Raw genomic sequence first — 21,210 nt, forward strand, 5'->3', positions numbered from 1 at the left:
TTCATTCTTAGGTTTCCAAGATCAATTCCAAGCATAATTCGGCCCAAAACTTCAACAGAAGCAACCCGATCAAGTTTGAGCCCACTACAACCACCTCTTACAATAGTTGTCCAATCAAAATTGGTTTCCACTTTAAGAACATAATTAGCCACACCTGGACTATTATAGTTAGCAGCTGAAACTTGGAGTTTAAAGGGAGGACTAATTGTGTCAATGACTGTCGTTAGTAGTTCATTACCGTCCAATACAAGTAAGAATGGCGGGCCTACATTCATAGTTGCCTTTATTGTATTCCCATTCAACCCATGGCCATGCTTTGTTGCAAAAATATCAACAACATCCTGGAAATGCAGCAATGGAGAATTGTAGACTTGTCTTGGATACTCAGACCAAGGCTGTCTATGAGCATTAGAATTAGGAGTTGCTGCAACTTCAATCCCAGCCAACGGTTCATCCCTCAATGCAGTAGACAACAACTCGGATTTGCTAGTGGAGGTAAAAACCAGCACAACAGTGGGAGTTTTGTTCCCTTTAGCAAAACCTTTGACTTCTTCCGCTATATCCCTTGGCTTTCCTCCAGCTAGTGCTGTCTTCACCTTTTCGTTGCCTATTTTAACCCAAGCCACAAAATCCTCAACTTTTCCCAAAACCACATCCCCCACATTAGCCGATTCTCCATATATTGGACTAGGCTCCCGGGGTAATGCAAGGGACTTTGCTTCCTTTGTCAATCCCTTTAATAGTTCTTTATTTTTTTCCTGCTAGCTCTCATTAGGCACATCCAGATGTATTAGCTCTTCCTCTGGTTGCCAAACAACTGTAATCGGATTCATGTCAACATAATTCACCTTTAGTGGAGTTCCAATAGTATTTGTAATAGGCAAATTGCCTTCCTTTGCAGCTTCAACAACCAATATTTCTTCCTCACCCTTGACTTATTTTTCTGTTAGAATGCCTTGATCCCTTGTTGGTAATTCAGCAACATCTTCTTTTTGTTCATCGGAATATTTTCGAAACTCGCTCTCCACAGCTTCTCTCCTCCAAGAGTCCAATGTTACAGTAATTCAATCATGATGATTGATTGATTGAATCAATCGTCTTCTGGTTAGAACTTCCAGGATGGTCATCTGAAACATTTCTTCTTGGTTTGTTGAAGAATTCAACAGGAAAGCTATAGTTATGCTTCTTAATCAACATCTTTGCAAACTCCTGCAGCTGCTCGTGCAACATACGGCCAAATTCCTTGCACGTTTCATGTACCACACCGCTTGTTTCCTTGTGGCTTTGACTAAACTGATTATCAATTTTCTTTTCCCATGTCCCATGATTCTTCTGGCCAAACTGCTCATGATTTCCGTTATATCCAATTGAAAATGCAGCATTCTTCTACTATGATTGAAACGCTGATTGTCTCATATGTGCACTGCTCCTCATGGCCAACTTCTCACGAATAGTACATCCCCCTGAAAATGCAGCATACTTCTGTTGCAATTGAGACTCAAATGGTCTCATGTGTGCACTGCTCCCCATGTTTGACCTCTCACGAACATGACACTTTGAAGACCAAGGAGCAAGAGTTCTATGCATACTGAATCCACACCCTTCCGTGAGCTAATCGGCTATAAATTTGAATCGCCTCAATGCAATTCAATAACTAATAAGGAATTTCGTCGGATCTGTTTTTGCCTAAAATTTTCGTAAAAACCAACTGCAACTTTCGAATTGACAGTTACTACTCCCTTCTAGTTATGATCAGTCTCGATTTAAACATCCGAGACCAATCGAACTCACTGGAATGCTTTACTTCGCCTTACCTTCACAATTTGAACTGAAGGCCAAATTACTCCTATGACTTGATTTGTCTCCACTTCCCTTAAATCGAATTGAAACCACAGCCGAGGCTTACGGATCTGCTACTGGAATCGGAATTCGCGGTTGAGAATCAATATCCGGCTTCTCCTTTGGAATTCAATCTAAGATATGCTCACCCACTCCAAATCTGCCACTGGATCTTCTTCGCTTTTCACCTTTAGCCTTAGTTATTAGCCAACGCTCAACCTCAGTGCGTTAGAATCGATCACTTGTCTCTATACGCAAGTCGAATTCCAAATCTCTACTACCTCAAGTTGCTCCGGAATTCAAGCGCTTTGCTTGATTCATTCTCGGAAGTCGGCTTGGTTAGTAGTTAGGACTTCCGATTTCGTTGAATTCATCGGACCACTTGAATCACCTCAAGCCCCGCTGCCTCAATTGCGTAACTCCTTGAGAATAAGTTGGATGTTGCTTCGCTTCTAGATCACCGACAATCGTGGCCTATATCATTGAAATTGCTTCACCCTTCCCCTTCGAACACGACTCACCAGATTTCACAACCGAGAGTCTTGCGTTGGAAATTAACCGCATCTAGAAGCGGTAGCCTCGACCCGATCGGAATTAATCTAGCTAGCTCATCGTCGAAATTCGCCTTACAACAATCGCCAAGGGAAATCACTCACCTCACAATAGTTGCCTTCAAGCCTCCTCGATCTAGACCTTAACACTGAAATTGATTTCATCGGCCTTCAACTCGAATCAAAACAACAACCAAGGATTGATTGCTTTGATACCAATTGTTGTGTACCTAGGGTTTACCCTAGGATTGGATTGGAAATTGGAAGAATGAAGGGGGAAATTTAGAAGAAGAATAGGGAGAATCAGATGAACAGAGAGAGAGAGAGAGAGAGAATTTGGAGGTGAAAAATTATAATTTCATTTATCAATAAAAACATAATGCCCCCATCCTCAGCTGTGGCTTATATATAGCCTACAACCTCCCACATGCATCTATGTAAAATACAACAAATAACCTAACTGCCTATTAGCTAAGGATAAAGCCCTATAACCAAAAATTTGAAAAAAAAATTACAATTATTGTATAATGCATGAAAACTTCTACTATTCTATTTACTAATTTATCCTTGGGGATCTTTGGGGTCATGACATGCAATCTGGGAATTTAGGTAGAATTCAAGAAGAAAGAATAGAAGTTGAGGAGGGAACAAATAGAATGAGAGAGAGAAAGAGTGAGAAAGAACAAAGAGAAATTTGAGAGGGGGAAAGAATTGAAGAGATTTTGTTATGATTCCAAAAACTGATCCCAACTTCTTACAAAAGCCTTCTCTTTTCTGTTGAGAGGTAACTGCCAACTGAAGGAGTTATAACTATCTACAACCACTCAACCACCTGCTTATAACCGCATATAACTACTCAACCTCTTGTTTGTTACAATTAGTTTTAAGCTTTCCCCCCAAATGTCTAATCTACCCCTAGGGTCGTAACACATGCCTAGTTTTCTTACTAATTTGCTCGTCCCTAGTTTTATGATACCCTATGGTATATCAAGAAAAGCATTACACTTTGCACATGTTATCTTTTACGTGTTTAAGCTTTCCACCCAAATGTCTAATCTACCCCTAGGGTCATAACACATGCCTAGTTTTCTTACTACTTTGCTCCTCTCTAGTTTTATGATACCCTATGGTATATCAAGAAAAGCATTACACTTTGCACATGTTATCTTTTACGTGTTTAATGTAAATGCATATAGTTGTTAGGCTTTCAGTTACTATTTTCTGTCAATGCTGCTCCTTAATTTCCTGGCTATGAAGGCATGTTTAGTTACATAGTCACGGACCATTTTTTTTTTTTTTGGTCTATCCACGGCATTTGAGTTGTCTTTATTATTTATATTATTGAGGTAGTTAAGTCATCTTAAAGACACTTCTCCTGGTTTCAGGGGCCTCCAAGCAAATATGGTATCTGTGCAACTTGCAATGGAAGCTTTACTGATTGTCCTGGGCATTATGGATACTTGACACTTGCTCTCCCAGTTTATAATGTTGGGTATCTGAGTACTGTTGTGGATATCTTGAAGTGCATATGCAAGGTATTTGATATAGGTGCTTCTCTATGTAGCCTGCTTCCAAAATATCAACTACTATCTTTGAAGTTCTTTCATTGGCACTCTGGCATGCTTCTTGTTTCTTATGTTGTTTCAGAATCAATTTGAAGTCAACTGTGATTAGGTTTTGCAAAGTGGTAGGCCACAATGGCATTGCATTTAGGCATATGATCCAGTTCTATGAAACAAGGGAATGCTGAGTCTAGAACACAGTTAACAAGTACATGATATAAACATATGTGTATGGTCTGATAAGTCAGGTGTGCAGGCATGTTATAGCTTGAGCTGATCATGTTCATACCATGTGTCCATCCATAGAAATTACATACATTGTTTTTGAAAATCAATACTTATGTCAGATTATCCTGACTTTTCTTTTAGTACCAAGTTCTGATTTCACCAGGCCTTTATTTAATTTCTTCCTCATTAACTTTCAGTTTACTTAAAATAATATTTCTAAAGCAAGCTCTCTCTATCACCATTCTTTTCTTATTTATTAAGTCACTTGATAATTGATCTTGTGCAGCATTTTTCCTTAATCTTTTCAACTACTCGCTGTATCTGTTGTACATGTGCATTTCTAGCCAAGTATTCTTGCATTTATTTTCCTCTGCTGGATAATTGTTCACCTTGTATGATAGGAAGCCTTTAGGAGGCACTATATACACAAGAAGGCCTGAAATTATACATGAATTATCTTTGCTCAATGCAAGGATACTACATCTGTGTGGAGTGTGGGTGCTATTGATACTATTTTGGTTATCTATGGTTTATGATATGCAGGAATTATAAGTTACTATTTTTAAGAGCTGCTATGGGTCTCTGGATTTTTTTTTTTTCCTGAGAATGGATTTCTGGAAGTTATCTCTTACAATTAAGCTTATATCCTTGATACATAAAAACTCCTATGGAAGTTTTGTCTTAAGCTTAAACTTCAGTCTTCTACTTGAAAGTGATTGGGTTTATGATTGCAAGTTTATGGATTGAATGATTTTAATTGAGTCTGCACCTGAGAGGGGTCTGAGTCCCATAACTTAGCTGGTAACTTGATCTCTGATTAATTAATTAATTAATTTTTTTTTTTTTTTTGGGGGGGGGGGGGGGTGTTGTTTCTTTTTGAACAGTCTTGTTCTCGAGTACTCCTGCCAGAGAAAGAACGTGTGGATTTCCTGAAGAAGATGAGGAACCCCAGGATTGAGCCCCTTAAGAAGAGTGAGGTTTTGAAAAGGATAGTTAAAAGGTGTAACGCAATGGCAAGTACTAAGAAGGCAGTGAAGTGTTCAAGATGCAGATATATAAATGGTTCGAGCCTCTTTTGCTGGTTTATTTAATTCTAATGTCTCTTCCTCTGACATTAATTCTTTTCATTCTAGGAAATGTAACGAAATTCATCCACTGGTTCCATGCATCATATTATTTTTTGACGTTATATATGTGTTGGCCTTTTGAACGTGCTAATATGAGCTTTGCATATTCTATCTGCATATATGCTTATGAAAAAAGATCTTTTATGATTTACTTTTACCTTTTTAATACTACACAGTAGACCTATTAGTTCAATTCAAATGTTTAGGATTAATAAATTATACCTTTATCTTGGAATTATTTAGTTTTTGAAGAAAATATTTGAGAGAAAAGAGAAACTTATATTTTTCTTTAGGCAAAAGGATGTATAAATACATGAATATAAGACACCTACTTTCTATGGAAGTCTACTCTATTTACAAGATACTTAAACTATTTAAAATACAAACTAACTATCTCTATTTTTTAGGAATACAATTCTAGACTTAAATCATATTCAAATTAACTTATCTTCTTCTCCTTTTATCTCATTATCCTTCCTATAAATTCACCTTCCTTATCTTTAGCATCAACAATTTCTATATTTTCACACTCTCCGTCAAACTGGGCTAAATATGTTATTCAGGCCAACCTTGCAGCTTAATTCATCAAATAGTCTTCTTGATAGGGCCTTAGTGAGAATGTCAGCTACTTGATTATTTGTAGGAGTGTAGGACAACTTGAATACTCCTTCCATCTTCTCTTTGATGAAGTGCCTATCAATCTCCACATGTTTTGTTCGGTCATGGTGGACTGGGTTTTTTGCAATACTGATGGCCGATTGGTCATCACATAATACTTGAATTGGCTCTGTCACAGTTACTTGTAATTCATGAAGTAGTCTTTTCAGCCATATTCCTTCACAAAATCCTTGAGCCATAGCTCTAAACTCAGCTTCTGCTTCTAGAGACAATAGATTGTTTCTTGTTACACCAAATAACTATATTTCCCCCACACAAATGAACAATATTCAGATGTTGATTTTCTATCTAGGATTGATATAGCCTAATTAGCATCACTATAGACTTTGATCCCTTGGTCTGTTGTTTTCCTAAACATTAATCCCTTGGTTGGAGTTAATTTTACGTATCTGAGGATGCGATAAACTACTTCTAGGTGCTCTTCTTTGGGATTATTCATGAATTGACTTACAATACTCACAAAAAAACCTATACTGGCCTAGTATGTGATAGATATATAAGTTTTCCCACCAACCTTTGATATCTCTCTTTGTCAACTAGTGTGCTTTCTTTGCCAATATCTAATTTTGCTGTAGATTCCATAGGAGTATCTGCTGGTTTGCAACCAAGCATCCCTGTTTCATTTAGAAGATCAAGAACATACTTTCTTTGGGAGACTGAAATTCCTTCTTTTGACCTTGCAACTTCTATACCTAAGAAGTATCGCAGATTTCCTAGATCCTTAATTTCAAATTCCCTTGCAAGAACTTCCTTAAGGTTTTTGATTTCAATAATATCATTTCCTGTAATAACGATATCATCCACATAGACAATAGGAATGAAAATTTTACCTTCCTTGGAATGCTTGATAAATAAGGTGTGGTCTGTTTGGCATTGATTATATCTATATTTCTTTACAGTCCTTGTAAATCTCTCAAACTAGGCTCTCGGGGACTGTTTAAGTCCATAATGTGATCTCCTTAGCTTGCATACTTTGTTTCTTGTAAGCTTCGTTTCAAATCCATGTGGAATTTCCATGTAGACTTCCTTTTCTAGATCACCATTTAGAAACGCATTTTTTATATCTAACTGATGTAAGGGCCAATCCAAGTTTGCTGCTAGGGACAAAAAAACCCTAATGGTATTTAGCTTTGTCATAGGGGCGAATGTTTCTTGGTAGTCACTACCATAGGATTGGGTGAATCGTTTTGCTACTCGTCGGGCCTTGTACCTGTCAATCCTTCTATCCTCTTTATATTTTACTATAAAAACTCATTTGCAGCCCACAGGCGTAACACCCCACCTTCTAGGGTATTAATATATGCTAGGATTTTTTTTTTATATACATCAAACATAAACCAAAGATAAATTCTCAACATAACCTTTATAAATTAACACTCCCAAACATAGCGAATGAATGATACACTTTAAACATAAGCGGAAGCAAGATCAAAACCTGTAAGAAACCTTGAAAACATAACATACGTGGGTACATACACATCATTCACCCAACATAATATTACAAATATTGTTAAAACCTAAACAATACAACCGAATGTAATAGATAGTCTTAGCCCCACATGGGGCCCACAAAATTTCTGTCAAGCTCATGCCTCAATCACTTCTGTGCCTTTCTGGTCGCTTGTTTCGCCTGGAACGTGGAATATTCCAGGGACATAGTTCAATATTCGAAGATGGAATCTTCTAAGTGAAGGTTATATAAACATGAATGAATGAATGATGCATGGACATTTATAAACAGATATCCTAGTGTAACTTCCCTGCCCACCAGCCCGGCACGGAACCCTAGGTAGAATTCCGAACCTTTGCAGGATAAGCCTAACGTTGTTCCATCAATTGCCCTTGGAGAATTACGGCTACACTCTTAGAGTGACATCCCAAATCCCATGCATGAGTTTCAATATGACAATAATATCGTGTCATGCATACATCACGACTTCCCATGCAATAGTATACGAACAAATATGACGAAAATGATCATAACATACGTAAATATCATGCATAGAAAGGTAATCATATCGTATATAGGTTATAGGGACAAAACAACTCACCTTTCACAAAGTTTGGGTTATCTCGAAAAGTGTGCACTGCCTCGGTTTTCGTGCCAAACTTCAAAATTTGCGCCAATTGTCTCACCTCAAGTCCCAAGGCACCCTAGGCAAGATATTTATTTAAATAATCAATAAACCTATTTTTCTTTATTTTTCTTGCCATTTTCTCTATTTTTCTCCGTTTTTTCTCTTTAATAATTAAAAATAAATACCTACATCAATTTTTCTCCAAATCTTTTTCCATGATATATCCTAGAATATTTTTCTAAGCATTTTAAAAAAACTTGCAGAAAAATACAAGGCCACACGCGCCCACATGCACCATCGCGTGGTAGGGTGAGTGAGACTGGCGTGTGAAGCTCACGCGCCGGTCATCTTCTCCTGCGCCGATTAACCGGCAAATTGAGATTTTTGCATCTCGTTAAACTACAAGTTGAATCGATCCTAGGGGTACCTGAGATGGCTCGAAAGGAGGTCGGGAAAAGGCTCAACCGGAGGCTTGAAGTGTCGGCTAGAGCGTCTGCCTCGAGCTTCAATGAGGCTTCGGATCTTGCTCGTTCTTGCTCCGTTGCTCGCCAAACTCTCCAGAAATGATCTACTACTCTTGGGCAACAAAAGCCCTCTATCCTTAGCTCTCAATTCGTTCAAAAATGCCTTTGATTTGAGCTTCCAACTTCTGAAAATTTTGGCTTCTTCGAGCTCTATTTATTGGCAAAAACCGAGCCCTAAAACGACAACTTTCGCTTCAACCAAAGCCACTAGTGTCTCCCCAAGCCTTAGATCCAACCAAAACTCACCGAAAGCAACTCAAAAGTTTGCTTTAAACGATCAATTTTCTGGCCACTTTCGGCCGAAATGTTTGTCCATTTTCGGCCATTCCAAGGCCGATTGACGGCCAAGATTGGTTCTAGGGCCTTCCCCCGAGGTCTCTTGCCACTTTCTCGGGCCTCCTATGGCTGAATTCGGTGATGAGATGGAGCTTGGTCGGTCATGGCTTCCAAGCTCTTTTGAAAAATTACACTTTCACCTTCTCTCATTCTTGAATTGCATTTTGGCTCTTTTCACAAGGCCCCTGGGTTTTCCAACATTATTGTTGAGACCCTTACGTTCCAAATTTCTCATTTGATCCCTGAGATTCTAGGAAACACGTCATTTCGACCTCTTTCTGGCAATTTTAGAAAATTGCGCTTAGGCCCGAATCTTTATTTTGGCCATAAACCTTTTTGTTTCTTCTTGAAATTGCTGAAGGGTTGTCCTACATACCGAATATGAACCCTCTTAAGGTTCCGTTGACTTTTCAGAAGCCCTTTGCGTCAATTCGGTTTTTTAGCCCAATCCAAAGCTGTACCGAAAATTGTCTTTGATTCGATTTCTCTTGATGCTAAAAATCATTTCTCGAGATGTTTGTTAGAGAGATTCCTATTTCCTCAGACATTTAATCTTTAGGGTACTCCTTTCGGCTGATTCGGTATATTTTTCGGGCCTTTTCAGATACCAATTTCCCCCGAATTTCCATTTTTCCTTTAAAATAATAACTCAAAGTTCTTTGGTATTACAACATGATTCTTTCCGGGAGGTAAATCAGTGATATCCTATGTCTAATTCTTCTCGAACGCCTTGATTTCTTCCCGAACAACATTCCTCCACTTAGGGTGTTGAAAGGCCTCTTGAACAGTGTGTGGTGTTGGAGAGAATGAGACATCTCGGTTGTAGTCTCATTCTTGTGTTGCTGGTTGTGTGTTCTGCTGTGTTGTATCTTGGATGGTTGTATTATTTAGTTGTAGTTCTGTTTGTAGCAGAATATTTGTTAGTTGCGTTTGTTATGTTTGTTTAGCTTTGCTGTTAAGGCTATATATATGTGTTAGCCTCTCGGTTGTTAGAAAGAGATTTAATTTCTCATTAATCAAATATTTTGGACGAGGTACTTTCTCTCAGATCTTCCAGTTTTCATTCAATTTCATTTTGTTTCATGGTATCAGAGCTATCGCGACTTGCGTCCATGGCTTCTTCTGATTCGACCTCGTCTCCTTCATTATCTTCTGCTGCTTTGTCTAATTTTGCTTCGGTATCTAAGGCGTTCAGTTTTGCACCTACAAAACTGGACTTAAACAATTACCTCTACTGGAAGGCACAGATCTTAACTACAATTAGAGCTTACGATCTGCTGCATTTCATAAATAAAATTGATCTACCGCCTAAGTATGTTCAATCGAGTGATGCTGAGCCTAATTCGGAACCAGCAGTTAATCCTGAATTCCTACGGTGGATGCGATCAGATCAGCTTCTTCTAGGATGGCTGTTTTCGACAATTGATAAGGAGGTAATTGGACAAGTCATTCATTGTGAATCTGCAGCAGAGGTATGGAATACTCTTGAAAATTTGTTTTCTCGACAAACGGTTGCTCGTTCCTTTCAATTGAAACAGCAACTTAGGTCTCTTAAGAAAGGTGATATGACTATCACTGAATATATTCTTAAGATCAAGACTATTAATCATGCATTAACAGCAATTGGAGAACCATTGAATGATCAAGATCTATTAATGACAGTTCTGCATGGATTAGGTGAAGATTATGAAACTGTTGTTGGCTTAATTACGTATCAGATGAATGATATTGACCTTGAAAAAGTTCAGTATCTCTTAATGATGCATGAACAAAGGTTATCTTCGAAGAACATGGAGATATCTAGTGGATTGCCTAAATTTGATTCAGTTGCTGCTATGAATGTAAGCTATGCTCCACAACAGCCTAGAAATAACGGTGGAAATAATAATAGTAGAGGAGGTTTTCAAGGTTTTCAAAACAGAGGAGGAAGAGGAAATGGTTTTAGAGGAGGTAGAGGCAGAGGCCGATTTTTTGGAAAAAGGTTTTACTGTCAACTCTGTGGAAAACCAGGCCACTTAGCTAATCGTTGTTACCATCGGTTTGATAGCAGTTTTCAACATCCCTCCTTTGGTAGAGGTGGAAATGAATCAAGTTCTCAGGCCTTTGTAGCGTCTCATGAGGGTAATGGAGCTTTCTTGACAGATTTAGGGTTTACTCAAGAGACTCATCATGGCTTTCCTCCTTCTCAGTTGAATGAACAATATCCGTCTTCTTCTTCTTCATCTTATCAACTAGGCGATACTTCTTGGTGTGTAGACTCTGGAGCTACAAACCGTATCACTTCTAGTCTTCAAAATCTATCTCTTCATTCTCCCTATGGTGGTAATGACAAAGTAGCCGTAGGAAATGGTAAGGCTCTTCCTATTGCTCACATTGGCACTAGTACTATCCTTACTCAAACCAATCCTCCTTCTGTTCTTTCCTTATCTCAAGTTCTTCATGTTCCTTGCATGAAAAAGAATCTCATGAGTGTTTCACAGCTTACTAATGATCATAATGTAATTGCTGAATTTCACTCTAACTTTTGTTTGATCAAGGACAAGGCCTCGGGCAAGGTGCTACTTCAAGGAGTTCTTAAGAATGGCCTCTATCAGCTGGATCCAGCATTTGTTCATGCTGCTTCTTCTGCTGCTCCTAGCTCCTCTAGTGCTGCCTTTCCTTCAAATTCGTCAATGTCTTCCATGACAAATGTCTGTTGTTTAGCAAACTGTAATAATGTTCAACGAACTTGTAATAAATCCAGCATGTCTTGTACTGATAGACTTTGTAAACAGTGGCATGCTAGGTTGGGACATACCTCTTTTTCTGTATTGAAACAAGTTCTTAATCAAATCAGTATTCCTTGTTCATCTACAGATTTGTCATTTTGTGACTCATGTAAGTTGGGTAAACTTCATCAGCTACCCTTTGCAACTTGTCCTATTACAACAACTCATCCCCTAGAATTGATATATTCAGACTTGTGGGGTCCTGCTCCTATGTTATCCATTGAGGGCTATAGGTATTACATTATCTTTGTTGATGCCTATACTCGATATACTTGGTTGTATCCAATGAAATTAAAGTCTGAAGCCTTGTCTATTTTCAAAACTTTTCATAAGTTTGCTGAGTTGCAATATTCTTTCAAACTCAAAGCTCTTCAAACCGATAATGGTGGAGAATTCAAAGCCTTTATACCCTATCTTCATAGTTGTGGCATTCAGTCTCGGTTCTCTTGTCCCTATACTCACCAACAAAATGGTGTGGCTGAAAGAAAACATAGACACATTGCTGAAATGGGACTTACTCTTTTAGCTCATGCTAACATGCCTTTGAAATATTGGGTTGAAGCTTTTCAAACTGTTGTCTACACTATCAATTTGCTACCAGCTTCACCACTTCAGTTTCTTACTCCCTTTGAGAAACTATATTGTAAACAACCGAGATATATGCACTTACAACCATTTGGTTGTGCTTGCTTTCCTTATCTAAGGTCTTATGCCAAGAACAAGTTTAATTTTCATTCTTCAAAGTGTGTGTTTCTTGGTTATAGTCAAATTTAGGCTGGATATAAATCTTTACATCCTTCAGGTCGAGTTTATATCACTCGACATGTTGTTTTCAATCCTGAGGAGTTCCCTTTTTCTTGCTTATTCTCTGTCAAATCTTCTACTCCTCATTCTGATTCTATTCCTAGTCTGTCTACTCATGTTTTACGTTCTTGTTCATCTTTCCCTCCTAGTCCTTTATCTTCAGTAACATTAGCACCGAGTTTACATGATTCATCTACTCCTATTGTTCCTACAGTTGCTCCTCTTGTTCCGGACCTGTCAGTTCTTGATTTGTCCAATTCTTCTTCTTCCTCTTCTCATGTTCCTACTGCTCCTCCACCAAGACAGTCTTTGACTCTTCCAACTCATCCTATGATTACTCGTGCAAAAGCTCGTCAACTTTTTCTTTCTTCTCCTTATGCTTTGGTGAGTTCTTTAGAACCTAACTCTGTTCAAGAAGCTCTCCAAGACCCTAACTGGACTAAAGCCATGAAGGAGGAATATTCAGCCTTAATTCGAAATAATACTTGGGAACTTGTTCCATTCTCTTCTGATATGAACTTGATAGGCTGTAAGTGGGTTTTCCGTGCAAAATATAATCCTGATGGTTCTCTTCTAAAGCATAAAGCTCGTCTTGTTGCCAAGGGTTTTCTTCAAACACCTGGCATTGATTTTGCTGAAACTTTCAGCCCTGTTATTAAGGCGCCAACCATCAGAGTTTTATTTTCTCTAGTTGTTACATATGGATGGGATATCCAGCAGGTTGATGTCAATAATGCATTCTTAAATGGTGATCTTGATGAGGCTGTTTTCATGTCTCAGCCAGAAGGTTTTCTTGATCAGTCCTGCCCTTCTCATGTTTGTAGATTGAAGAAGTCTCTTTACGGCCTTAAACAGGCTCCTCGTGCATGGTATACTAAGCTTCGAACAGCTCTACAAAGTTGGGGTTTTCTTCGAGCTATCTCTGATGCATCGCTCTTTATTAAGAGAACTTCTGAATTTGTTTTGTTTGTCCTTGTTTATGTTGATGATATCTTAGTAACTGGATCCAGCTCCACTGCCTTGCATGATTTTATTCATGATCTTGACAACCATTTTGCGTTAAAAACGCTTGGTTCGGTGAATTACTTTCTTGGGTTTGAAGCTTATCGGGATTCTACAGGCCTCTATCTAACTCAATCCAAATATACTCTTGATTTACTGACTAAGGCTGCTATGGCTGATTGCAAGCCTTGTGATGTTCCTCTTAGTTCAGCCACTGTGTTTACAGATGAAGGTGATCTGTTTTCTAATCCCTCTCTATATCGGACAGTTGTAGGTTCTCTTCAATATCTTACCTACACCAGACCGGATGTTGCCTTTGTTGTCAACAAACTCAGTTAGTTTTTAAGCTGTCCTAAGGATCAGCATTGGCAAGCTTGTAAGCGGTTACTTCGGTATCTCAAAGGAACCATTGGCTTAGGTCTGGTCTTCACTCCATCCTCTTGTGATTTACCTCTAAGTGTTTACACGGATGCTGACTATGCAGGCTGTAAACTCACCAGACGATCTACTAGTGGTTGGTGTGTTTTTCTCGGCAATAATCTGATTGTTTGGGGTTCTAAAAAGCAAACTGTCGTTGCTCGGTCCGTTGGAGAGGCGGAATATAGGGCAGTGGCTCAAGGAGTCACTGAAGTCTTGTGGTTAAAGTCCCTCTTCCAAGAACTTGGGTTTTCCTGCTCTTAGCCTCCTATTCTTTGGTGTGATAACTTGGCTGCCAAATCTATCTTTGAAAATCCTGTTTTTCACTCTAGAACTAAGTACATTGAGATTGATGTGCATTTTGTTCGGGGAAAAAGTTGAATGTGGTGCTGTTGAAATTCGTTATGTTCCCACCATGTATCAACTTGCTGATATCTTTACTAAAGGGTTACCTAAGGATCGGTTTCATTTTTTATGTCATAAACTTGGTCTTCGAGTGACCCCTGTGTATTGTTGTTTGCTCATTGCGACAGACAAAGGCAAGCTCAAGGCCGCTCAAGGCAGGTCTCAATTGACAGGGAGTGTTGGAGCGATTAAGGCAGCTAATGGCAGGACTGAGACAGCTCCAGGCAGTTCTCAATTGAAGGGGAGTGTTGGAGAGAATGAGACATCTCGGTTGTAGTCTCATTCTTGTGTTGCTGGTTGTGTGTTCTGCTGTGTTGTATCTTGGATGGTTGTATTATTTAGTTGTAGTTCTGTTTGTAGCAGAATATTTGTTAGTTGCGTTTGTTATGTTTGTTTAGCTTTGCTGTTAAGGCTATATATATGTGTTAGCCTCTCGGTTGTTAGAAAGAGATTTAATTTCTTATTAATCAAATATTTTGGACGTGGTACTTTCTCTCAGATCTTCCAGTTTTCATTCAATTTCATTTTGTTTCATGTGGAACCTGCACTTTATCCATATTTGAAACAAATGCACTGAATTTGGGTGAGAGATCCTTGTATGAAATATAGTTTTGTATAGGATGTTGTGTGCATGATCTTACTATTTTTATCAAAGCAAGAGGCCAATGTAAATCCTCATCATCAAAAGAGGTAGTATTCGATTTCTCACCAGTTGCAAGATCTGAATTTAGGTCAGCCTTTTGATCAGGTCCAGGGCATGTTTGGTCCTTTCTCTCCTTCCGATTTGATTGTCTTTGAGAATAAACTTGAAATTCCTTGGTGGGAGAGTGGTTGATTGAGGAATTAGGGGCTAGTTCTTGGGGCTGCTGGTTATTGGTAGGTTGTCGATTTTCAGTAAGTAAGGATGGGATATCCCAAAACTGATATTCCAAAGAGTTATTTTGAGTGTTCTCCCCCTGAATATCAGGTTTGGGATAATAGGATTGATTTTCAGCAAATGTTACATCCATAGAAGTAAAGAATTTCTGAAGTTCTGGAGCGTAGCATTTGTAACATTTTTGATGAGGAGAGTATCCTAGTAAGATGCATTTGATAGACCTAGGATTGAGCTTGCTCCGAAGGTGATTGTGAACATGGACAAATGCACAACAACCAAAAATTTTTAGCTGAAGTTGTGAAAGAACACGAGTACGAGGAAAGGCTGTTAGGAGAAGTTGGCTAGGAGTTTGATGCTTTAGGATGCGTGAGAGCATTCTATTGATAAGGTAGGTGGCTGTAAGAATGGCTTCACCCAAAAAATGTTTAGGAACATTGGTAGAGAACAATAGGGCTCTTGCCACTTCTAAAAGGTGTCAGTTCTTCTGTTCAACAATCCTATTTTGTTGGGGGGTATCGACACATGAGCTTTGATGTATTATACCTTGTTGGGAGAGATAATGACCAAGAATAGAGTTGAAATATTCTTTGCCATTATCAGTCCTTAGATATGAATTTTGGCATTAAATTGTCGTTGCACCATTGAATGAAACATTTGGAAGATAGAACCAACTTCAGATTTATCTTTCATGGGAAATATCCATGTAAGACGGGTATGATCATTAATAAAGGAGATGAACCATCTGTCAGCTCTCGGAAACCTTGGTTAGAATTCCTTCGTCCAGTGGACTGTTCGAAGGAGAAAGAATACAGATAGGGAGAGAAATTAGGGAGAAAGAGAGAACAGAGAGAGAGAGAGAGAGAGAGAGAGAATGAGGGAGAGAATGTCAGAATTCTGTTAGAATAATTTCATACCCATCCGTGGCAAGGATCAGCTGAATATATAGCTGGATTCCTTGCCCATGTGCGGCTAACCGCATACAGTTAGGGAATGTACAACCCGCCTAAGCAGCAACAAACTTGTACCCCCCTCACACCATATACTACTGCCTATATTGCTAATAGCTATTTCTCCCTGCCTATTACATTTAATTACCCTATCTCCCTCTCCTTGCTACGTGGATCATGACAATTACCCCTCTCTTCAAAATTTTCTTGTCCTGAAGAAATGTGGAGGCAGGCGACTCTCGGAAATTGGCGAAGCATGTCCGGCAGGTATTCCCATGTGTTGCTATCCGAGTGAAGATGAGACCACTTGATGAGTACTTGAGGAATAGGGGTCCCGTGCTTGTAGATCACCCTCCTATCTAGCATCGCCACTGGTTCTTTAATGCTGTCATTGGCACTGGGAAGGTCGGGTAGAGTAGGACTTGTTGGTTGAGTCCCTACCGATTTTTTAAGGAGTGCCACATGGAATATCGGGTGGATGTTGGAGCCTTTGGGAAGTTGCAACCGGTATGCTACATTTCCCACCTTTGCAATGATGGGAAATGAGTCGTAGTATTTTGGATTCAACTTGGAGCTGGGGTTTTGCAGTAATGCCCTTAAGTGACCTAGTTTAAGCTTCAAATACACCCATTCTCCCACTTGAAATTCTCTTTCACTCCTCCTCCTATCTGCAAATTGCTTCATCCAGTTCTGGGAAGTAGCTAATTCCTTTTTTAGCACCTGTAACGCTGGCTGCCTTTGCTGGAGATAAACATCTAAAGCTGCCACTGTGGAAGAGTTTCCCAAGGATGGTAGTAGAGGCGATTTATAGCCATAGAGTGCTTCGAAAGGTGACATTTTTATAGAATTGTGGTGGCTAGAGTTGTACCACCATTGGGCTATGGGAAGCCACTTGTGCCAAGTTCTTGGCTGTAGGAAGCAAGAACACCTTAGATACATCTCCAGACACTGATTCACCCTTTCGGTTTGGCCATCGGATTCAGGGTGGTAAGCAGTTGACATATGTAGCTTCACCCCCAGCAGCCCCATCAGCTCCTTCCACAGCAAACTCGTGAAGATCTTGTCGCGATCAGATACTATGGCCTTTGGTGCACCGTGTAGTTTAATTACCTGATCCAAGAACACCTTTGCTACCTCTTGAGCAGTGTAGGGGTGAACTAACCCGATGAAATGGCCATATTTGGTGAACCGGTTTACTATCACCATGATGCAGTCTTTTCCTTCAGATTTGGGGAGACCTTCAACAAAATCCATTGAGATACTCTCCCATGGTCCTTCAGGTATATTCAAAGGCTACAACATCCCTGGTTTGGGTACATTCTCGAATTTGCATCTCCTCCAAGTATCACAGCTTAGAACAAAATCCTTGACATACCTCTTCATCCTTGCCCACTGGAATAGTTGTTTGACCTTGTGATGGGTGTTTTCAATTCCCGAGTGTCCCCCTATAGGGGAGGCATGTAATGCCTCTATTATTTTCTTTCTTAACCCCTCATCCTCGCCTATCACCAGCTTCCCTTGGTACCTGATTACTCCATTGCTCAAAGTGTAACCTGGTCTTGAGGCTGGACTTACTACCAGCTGCTGAAGAAGTTCCTTGGTTCTTCCAGCTTTTTTGTAACTATCAGCTACCTCTTAGCACCAGTCAGGAACGAGGGTGGTGATTGCCGCTAGGCTTCCTTCCTCAAAGCACCTAGATAGCACATCGGCTACTAGGTTTTCCTTCCCCTTTCTATATTGGATAACATAGTCCAATCCCATTAGCTTTGTCATCCCCTTCCTTTGCAGCTGGGTGTGCAACTTTTGTTGTAGCAAGAATTTCAGACTTTCATGGTCTGTTTTAATCACAAACCTCCCGCCTTCCAGGTAATGCCACCATTTCTCCACTGCCATTAATACCGCCAGTAGCTCCTTCTCGTAGATACTTAGCCCAAGATGCCTAGGAGCTAGAGCTTGGCTTAAGAATGCTATCAGCTTTCCATCCTGAACCAGTACTGCCCCGATCCCCTCAGCGCTCGCATCCGTTTCTAGAACAAATGTCTTGCTAAAATCTGGCAGGCCTAAGGTGGGTACCTGACTCATAGCATGTTTAAGATCTCTAAAAGCTTCTTCTGCCTTGGAATTCCACTGAAATCCATCCTTTTTCAGCAGATTGGTGAGTGGCTGGCTGATCACACCGTAGTCCTTTACAAACCGTCGATAGTAGCCAGTTAAACCCAAAAATCCCCTCAGCCCCTTGACATTCTGAGGCCTGGGCCAAGCAACCATGGCTGCCACCTTGCTAGGGTCAGTACTCAGTTTTTGATATAATATGCCCAAGATATTCCACTTGCTTTTGTGCAAAGGCACACTTCGACTCTTTAACATACAATTTATTAAATCTAAGGATCTCAAGGGTAGTTTTAAGGTGGGTTAAGTGTTTGGCAAAAGTGGGGTTGTAGATCAAAATGTCATCAAAGAAAACCAATATGAATTTGCGTAAATATGGTTCAAAAATCTGGTTCATTAAGGCTTGGAAAGTTGCGGGGGCATTGGTGAGGCCAAATGGCATTACTATGAACTCATAATGCCCTTGGTGGGTTTTGAAAGCTGTTTTAGGGATGTCTTCCGGCCTCATCCTAATTTGATGATAACCGGATCTTAAGTCGAGTTTGGTGAAAACAGAAGCATCTTTTAACTCATCAAGTAGATCTTCAATAATTGGTATGGGAAACTTGTCATTGATGGTCATGACGTTAAGTTGGTAGTAATCAATACAAAACCGCCATGAACCATCCTTCTTTTTGACAAGTAATACAGGAGATGCGAATGGGCTATGGCTGGGTTTTATGATGGATCTTTGTAACATATCCTTGATGAGTTTTTCTATTTCAGTTTTTTGTCTAGGTGGGTAGCGGTAAGACCTTAGGTTAACAGGCTCGACATTTGGGTTTAAGTTAATGGTGTGGTCAAGTGATCTTTTGGGTGGCAAAGCAGTTGTCTTAGAGAAGAGGTCCCTAAATTCAATTAAGAGCATGTTAAGAGAGTCAAGTTCTTGTACCTTCCAGGGCTCATGTGAGCTGCTGTTCACAGCCATTGTCAACTCCCCTTCCTGCACCCCTTGTTCTTGTGTGAGTTCTATGGCATGTATAGAGAAAAGCTAGGCCACCTGGTAAAGTTTGTTTTTAAACATCCTTTGCAACCTCTTCCCGGAAATCATCTTACACACCCCTGACTCTTGTCTGCCTGTTAGGGTCTTTTTCTTCCCATTCTTCTCAAAAGTTACCTCCATTTTATTGAAATCAAAACTGATAGGGCTGACCCCCTTCATCCAATCTACACCAAGCACCACATCACAACCCCCCAGCTTTAATAGCCTCAAGTCTGCCACAAATTCTTCACCGTTCATTTCCCAACAAAACCCCACACAGGAGGACTGACTCACAACTTTATTTTCATTAGCTACTGTTACTGAAAGAGGGGGCGAGCTGGAGATCTCACAGTCTAACTTTCGGGCCATAGTCTCATCCAAGAAGCTGTGGGTGCTCCCACTGTCTATAAGTACCATGACTTGAGCATCACGGGCTCTTCCCTCCACCTTAATTATCTTACTGCTGATTGACCCTTTAAGGGCATGTAGAGAAATCTCCCATTTGTCTTCTTCATCCGCTTCTGAAGTCCCTTCTACCCCTTCTTCATCCTCCTCCTCTGCTTCTAATATTAACAGCTGCCTTTTACACTTATGCCCAAAAAAAATTTATCTCCACATTTGTAGCAGAGTCCCGCCTGGCGCCTTTGCTCCATCAATCGTCCCCCATTAGCAGGATTTGGAACTGTTGAAGGCAAGGCCAAGACCCCTTTGCCTCCTTGTCCCGTATCCCTTCCCGTGGCTCTGTTTCCTGCCTGCCATCCTCCGGTGATGACCCCCTTAACTTGGTTTCTTTGTTTTCTCATCAGCGCTTCAATCGTCATCTCTTGCAGCCTTGCACTGTCAGCAGCCTGTTCCACCGTCCCCGGTTGCATCATTTTAACCATCGGTCGCACCTCATCTCCTAACCCACTGATAAAACTCGACACAAAATACTCTTCTGTCAAGTGGGGTTGGTGCATGACCATCAACGACCTTAGCTCCTCAAATTTGAGCTGATAGGCCTGCACCGTTCCTTCTTGTTTGAGTTTGTTAAATTCCTCAATCACGTCCCTCAAACTCTTGTCTCCAAACCTCGTACAGAGGTCTCTTGCGAATACATTCCACGGACTCCCTTCTTTGGACGCAAGCCATCCTTGGTACCAGGCGTCCCCCGCTTCATTCAAGTAGGCGGATGCTAGGATGACCTTCTGCTGTTCCTGAACTTGGTATAGTGCGAATATTCGTTCACACCTCCTGGTCCACCATCTCGGATTCTCCCCATCGAACAGTGGGATGTCTAATTTCGACACCAGGAAGTTCGGCTGATTCCGGTGAGCTTGAACTCCTGGTCCTCTTCCCATCAGGCTCTCTTCCATCATTTCCGGTTCTAATTCAAATTCCGACACCCTAGCATGCGGAGGCTCCATTCCTACCCCAGGAAGGATTGGCTCCGTTCTATCCTTGGGACGAAACTCTTTTGAAAGTCTCACTGGTTGTTGCGATGCGAACATTCTCACGAATTGTTGCATCTGCTCCATCAGTTGTCCCCTCAACAGAGCACTCTGCTCCCGGTTTTCTTCTCGCCACCTCTCCATGGCTTGGGCAATTCGATTATCCACTCCCGCTCCTACTGAGGATTCGAGTGTACCCATTCTGGTCTGCATGTCCGCCATGGATGTTGCCACTTGCTATAGTTGGTTTTCCATTTGTTTCATTCTCGTTCCATCCGCCATGGTGAGGGTAACTATAGCTCCGATCGTTGCCCAAGTCGTGCTCTGATACCAAAATGTCAGCTCTTGGAAACCTTGGTTAGAATTCCTTCGTCCAGTGGACTGTTCGAAGGAGAAAGAATACAGATAGGGAGAGTAATTAGGGAGAAAGAGAGAATGGAGAGAGAGAGAGAGAGAGAGAGAGAGAGAGAGAATGAGGGAGAGAATGTTAGAATTCTGTTAGAATCA

At 40.4% G+C, this 21,210-nt stretch overlaps 1 protein-coding gene across 2 annotated transcripts in view; it reads left to right on the forward strand.

Annotated features, from left to right (window-relative positions):
* The window catches only part of LOC127806224 (DNA-directed RNA polymerase III subunit 1), an 88,767-nt gene that overhangs the window by 16,602 nt on the left and 50,955 nt on the right, over window positions 1–21,210 (forward strand). For both annotated transcript variants that reach the window (XM_052343379.1, XM_052343370.1), the window contains exons 3-4: window positions 3,776–3,925; window positions 5,065–5,242. In XM_052343379.1, coding sequence (XP_052199339.1) covers window positions 3,776–3,925; window positions 5,065–5,242 — 328 coding nt within the window. The remainder of the gene's footprint in view (window positions 1–3,775; window positions 3,926–5,064; window positions 5,243–21,210) is intronic.

This window comes from Diospyros lotus, chromosome 1, assembly GCF_014633365.1.
Source record: "Diospyros lotus cultivar Yz01 chromosome 1, ASM1463336v1, whole genome shotgun sequence".
NCBI classification, from domain to species: Eukaryota; Viridiplantae; Streptophyta; class Magnoliopsida; order Ericales; family Ebenaceae; genus Diospyros; species Diospyros lotus.